General features: G+C 33.0%; 1 protein-coding gene across 2 annotated transcripts; it reads left to right on the top strand.

Annotated features, from left to right (window-relative positions):
- The first annotated feature begins 2463 nt into the window (after positions 1-2463).
- Positions 2464-4251, top strand: LOC128155177 (uncharacterized). Of its 2 annotated transcripts, XM_052816775.1 has the most exons (3): positions 2803-2942; positions 3224-3337; positions 3456-4251. In XM_052816775.1, exons 2-3 carry the CDS (start codon positions 3249-3251, stop codon positions 4144-4146), a joined length of 780 nt encoding a protein of 259 aa, XP_052672735.1. In that variant the 5' UTR covers positions 2803-2942; positions 3224-3248; the 3' UTR covers positions 4147-4251. The 2 variants fall into 2 exon arrangements, with proteins under 2 accessions (XP_052672725.1, XP_052672735.1); XM_052816765.1 differs by having other exon boundaries at positions 2464-3337.
- The last annotated feature ends 1619 nt before the right edge of the window (positions 4252-5870 follow it).

Here is a 5870-nt window from a genome sequence, read left to right as displayed (position 1 = left end):
AATGAAAGAGTAAGACCAAAAGCCGAGAACGTTGGAAAAAACCATTCCGAACAGACAGGTATGAAGAGCCTACCCAAAGTATTGACCCAACAACCCAATCCGCCAAAAAACAACAAAGAAATTATATGAAACAAAATTTAATTTATTCATTAAGCCCGGAAAAAAATTCAAATTTTTGTCAGTCAAAGAGATATCCCAGGGTACCCAAACTCCGTCACCACAAGCAGAAAACGTCCCGCGTTTCTCTGTAAATTATTTTTTGTGGTTATTATCATTTGCAATGACTAAATATAATCTGAAACTATATAATTTTTTAATTCATTAACAAAAATATTTTTATTTTTATTCATATAAGCCCACTGAACACGACGTTTATCACACGTGCTATCATAACTTATGAACCTAACTCCGTCACCCACATGCTCTATGATATGGCAGGGAATGAAGACACATTAACAATTTAGTTAAAACTCAATTTGTATCTAGGCCAAGTTATAATAAGTAAAAATGGTGCATACAATTTAAATTTTATTTAATTTCATCGAAATGAAATGATCGCCAGAATAAAAAATGGGTCCATGTAACAACAATCACAATGGCCTTTTCAGAATTTATGGACGCCGTTTGATTTATGTCCTTACATATTTCAAATAGTTTATATCATTAATTAATATATTACTTATAATAAAAAAGTAAAATAATTTACAGAGAAACGCGGGACGTTTTCTGCCTAGATACAAATGGAGTTTTAACTAAATTGTTAATGTGTCTTCATTCCCTGCCATATCATAGAGCATGTGGGTGACGGAGTTAGGTTCAGAAGATATAACAGCCACGCGTGGTAAACGTCGTATTCAGAGGGCTTATTTGAATAAAAATAAAAATATTTTTGTTAATAATTTTATGAATTATGAATATTGTTTTAGATTATATTTAGTCATTGCAAATGATAAAAACCACAAAAAATAATTTACAGAGAAACGTGGGAGGTTTTCTGCTTATGGTGACGGAGTTTGGGTACTCGGGGATAATGATACAAAAGTTCGGAAAAAAAACTTGGTCGGCAGAGAAAGAAGTTGCCCTCTGCCCCCCCCCCGGTACTTTATATTGAACGTTCCAATGAAATTTTCAGAGTTTGCAATTAGTATATTTACAGTAGCGGATCTAGAGGGTGGATTATTTGGGTCTTTCCATTTGAAATCACAAAAAATGGGAAGAGAGAGAGAGAGAGAGAGAGAGAGAGAGAGAGAGAGAGAGAGAGAGAGAGAGAGAGAGAGAGAGTATTAGTTCTTGCTGTAGACCATTTTATCGTTCAATATTTCTCTTATCTGCAATGATAACACTCAACACTGATTACTGTTTATTGGGTCTGTTGGATGCTCAACATATTAATTTCCGAATGGGTGTTTATTCAGTTCATTGTATTGCACGAAGTAAACCGTGTAAATTATACATGTTGTGTAGAATCTCTCCAATAATGAATGAATTAATGTGGCTTTGAATTAATTTCTATAAAAATAAAATCCGTCGACCCGAAAGTGGTTTTTAAATTATGACTAGTACTACTCTAGTAATTATAAAAAAGTTTATTTTACTTTTCGCCACCTCTTCATCTCTTTCTTCCTCTCTCCAAATTTTTAAAAAGATGATAAAAATCACTGCAATTTTATTGACACAGATCTTTCATAGACAGTATAAGAATGAATGTAAAGACCAAACAATTAATAAGTAAATAATTATAGATGATAAAAAATAGATTAAAAAATAAATAAAAAGTAAATGAGTAAATGAATAAATATTTTCAAAATTGTACATACTTGTACTTGTAAACACCGTTAGAAAAACGAAAAATTATTTTAAATATTTTTTTATCTGCTATAGATTTCTATTTATTACAAATTACGATCATGGTCATGCCACACATGCATGCCTTATCTAATGGATCGATTAGTTAGACATTATAAATTAAGGTTGTGATTGTCTTTTATTTTTAACATAAAAAAATGCTAGCGTTGGAGCACACAGACAGTAACGTGATAATGTAATTTTTCTTATGAACAAATCATAATCATCATTTTAACAAAACTGTCTTAACATTTCATAAATTATACTTGCTACTCTTGGGCAAAATTAAGAAAATTTAAGGACCTAAGAAACTTTGGGAGCCTTTTCTTTACTTATGATTTAGCTAAATGGAATCCGAATGTTTGTTTTTTCTATACTTTGGATAGCATCTAAAATGAATGCTAATTTTTGTACTATTAATCTTCAAGTTGACTTATAAGACTATTAAATCTTTTCATCGACGCCCCCTCTCTCTCATTTCAATATAATAGCAACCGATGTGATTACTATAATTCATATGTTAGACAAATTAAGAGCAGCACTGTCTTCTTGCAGATCGTAAAGAGATGGATTACAGCTTATTGTTATACTTTCATGTTAAATACTGAAATCTGATTGGTTTAGACGCAGTTAATAATATTTAATATTACCCTCAGCGTTAGCAACGCACTTAGCAACGGGTAACATTAAAAAATATTACATGCGTGTAAATTATGCGCGTACGGTTCGCCGTAGAATTCACGTCATTCCTAAAGAAGTCAGTTATGCGTTTGAAGTAATGCGAATAAATAAAGAGTTTATTAAAGCGTGCGCCCGAGTATGATTGATTAAAGAAAACAAACGACAACTTAGACGAACTTTCACGAAGGAAAATCATGTTCGCAAATGTGGAAGAGTCCCATATTGCTAAATTGTTGGACGAGAAAGACTCTGTTAGTACTAAACGTACTATTAATAGGTCTGTTAGTCTATTCCGAACCTTCCTGATTGAAAAAAGAGGAAGCGGGGATTTCGAGGGTCTATCCAAGCAAGAACTCAACGAGAATCTGCGACTTTTTTATGTTTCCATTAGGACAAAATCAGGAACGAACCTAAAAGTGAGTTCATTGAACAGCATAAAATATGGTATTTCTAAATATTTAAAAGACAATTGCAAAATTGACATTCATGGCTCAGAATTCCACGAATCAAAAGTAGTTTTCAAGGCAGCCGTGATGGACATGAAAAAGAAGGGTTTCGGATCCGTGGATCATAAACCAGCCATTTCTACAGAGGATCTAAATAAACTGTTTAATTCTGAGACCATTGTATTCAATGTTAACACACCTTGTGGATTACAAAGCAAAGTCTGGTTTGATCTTATGTTCTACCTATGCAGACGAGGTCGGGAGAACCTTCGGAAAATGACTAAGGAAACGTTTGGAATTGAAACTGATGCAATTGGAAGAGAATATGTGTTCCAGGCAATTGATGAAGCTGACAAAAATCACGGGTAAAGATTATTTATTACATTTTTAAAAGGAAGAATAAATGATTTATTATTATGTTATTAAAACACATTTAATGTATAATGATTTTAATGATTGTTAATACATGTACATAAATTTCAGATCCAATGCAGCACCCAATGAAACAATTGGAGAAGGAAGAATGTATGCACAGCCACAATTAGGAAGCATGTGCCCCGTGAATTCATTTAAAAAGTATTTGTCAAAACTTCACAAGAAATTAGATGCGTTATGGCAGCGTCCATTAGAGGCTTTTTCAGAAGAAAGTACTACATGGTTCTGCAGATCTCCATTAGGAAAAAACACTCTAGCTTCCCTTATGTCTGAAATTTCCAAGAAAGCCAAGTTGTCTCGCATATATACTAACCATTCAATTCGTGCAACAGCTATAACAGCTATGGATGAAGCAGGGATAGAGGCAAGACACATTATGCGTGCTTCGGGACACAAAAATGAATCATCAATTAGAAGCTATGCATGTCGACTTAACGAGCCAAAGAAAAGGCAAATGTCGGATTGTCTTAGCTCAGCTTTGGGAACTGTAAATAAGAATCCTACGGAATCCCACATCGATCAAGAAAATTCAATTTCAAGTCTAACACAAGAGGATCTTGATGCAATTTTTAATGACACAACATTTGATGAAATCTCGTCCTCATCAAGCAGTTTTGTTGTACAGCAGCAACAAGCAGTCAATGTTTTGAAAGCTCAGAGTTCAAACATGATGCCACCATTAGTTTGTCCACGTATAAATAACTCCACTGTTAATTTCAATTTCTACGCTCAAAAATGAACTCCAAAATGAACTGAACTCCAATTTCAATAATTTATTGTTGAACAATTTTAAATCAACTCCAAACTCCAAAATGAACTGAATTCCAATTTCAATATTTTATTGTTGAACATTTGAAATCATTGTTGAACTGTTTAATTTATTATTTACAAAATATTCAAAATATGAATTTGTTGAAGTTTATTGTTGATCAATTATTAAAAGAAATGAAAAGCAGTAAAGTTTTCTTTAATATTAAGACATTCAGTATAACAAAATAAATAGTGCCTGTTTGGGAGGGTAACAGTTGAAATTGACACCCCTCGAAAACCATTGTCAACCTCCGCTTCGCGTCGGTTGACAATGGTTTTCTCGGGGTGTCAATTTCAACTGTTACCCTCCCAAACAGGCACTATTTATATAATACTAGATTTTGGAGAAGAGCCAATCACTAGCATGATATTCTTGCACCAGACGTAGTAGTTTATAAGATATTTTTTTTTTATAAAATGAAACTATAATTGTTATTATATAACGGAATCACCAATATTATGGTTAATTTCACGGTTATTTTACTCTTAAAAATCTATAAAAAAATGATTAGAAGCTGCAGAAGGTTTCGCCCCCTGGATCATCTGGCTTGGGGTCTATAAGCAACCGCCCACAATCCTATGAAAAAAATTCTGCAAGCCTTTAGCTGACACTTATAATTTCTTATTTGATACGCGTTTAATTTACAGCAAAGCCTACATGTACTTCCAACATCGCAAATCACGCATAATATGTACAATTCTCTCTCACTTACGGGGACTCAAGACTGTAACTTGATGTACTTCATGCCAGCATGCCACCAAATTTACCCTCAACTTCAACCCCTTTTGCCTATCATAATGGCTCCGCGCCAATAGTTGTCAATAGCTTACAACACATATTCCTTAATGTAAAAGGAAATAAAACAACGCTATCCCGCGGTTTCCACAAAACAACAATTTTAAACATATCATAGTAATTCGTCCAGTAATTCAAAACCTTTTTAACTTTTATCCACTTTGTACGCAAGACGACATATTGCATCAAAGCAACACAAAACACAGGATTTCAAGTAAAGGTGGAATAACACACCCGGAAAAATTTTCTCAAATTTACAGTACATTATTTAATTATGAAAGATATACATGTAATGATCATACATGCAGTGTACATGTATGTCAAAGAAGCGAAATAGGATCAAATGTCTATTACAATCGAATTGACCTATGAGGCCGGTATTGGTTTCCGTCTATAAACAAGTAACGAATTTCCGTTCCACTTCTTGATTTTAGACCATACACAGTTAACTCTTGGGTTCTAGTTCTCAATAAGGTATTGTGATTGAAAAAAAGTTTTACAGTCGTTGTCCGAGCAGTATGAGTAATGGATGCCTTTTTTACTTTATTATCTTTAAATCTTATTTTCAGTTTACTTTCTATAATACGATACATGAACTTTAATAATATGCGTTTATTTACAACAAAACTTATTAAAATGTATAAGATGTTTAGGGACAGGCTGGCCCTGAAGGATATCTAGACCAAAAACATGCAGAAAGTTACCATTTTACTAAGAGAATGCTGTTTTGGCCAACTTTGAAGATTAATAATAAAATTGCAAGAGCAATATGACAGGTTTTAAATGCATATTCGAAAAATTTAGAAATACGATAGAAAAGAACAAAAAGACTTTGATTTTCAAAAGTGATTTTTTCG

The sequence above is a fragment of the Crassostrea angulata genome, chromosome 1, assembly GCF_025612915.1.
Source record: "Crassostrea angulata isolate pt1a10 chromosome 1, ASM2561291v2, whole genome shotgun sequence".
Classification (NCBI taxonomy): domain Eukaryota; kingdom Metazoa; phylum Mollusca; class Bivalvia; order Ostreida; family Ostreidae; genus Magallana; species Magallana angulata.
This window is presented reverse-complemented; position numbering and strand designations above follow the sequence as displayed.

What these genes read in the sequence shown, in the direction of transcription:
- LOC128155177 (XM_052816765.1), top strand. Translation starts at nt 2,721, where the DNA reads ATGTTCGCAAATGTGGAAGAGTCCCATATTGCTAAATTGTTGGACGAG. An exon ending in GAAGCTGACAAAAATCACGG is followed by an intron (nt 3,338 to 3,455) that starts GTAAAGATTATT and finishes CATAAATTTCAG; the next exon opens with ATCCAATGCAGCACCCAATG.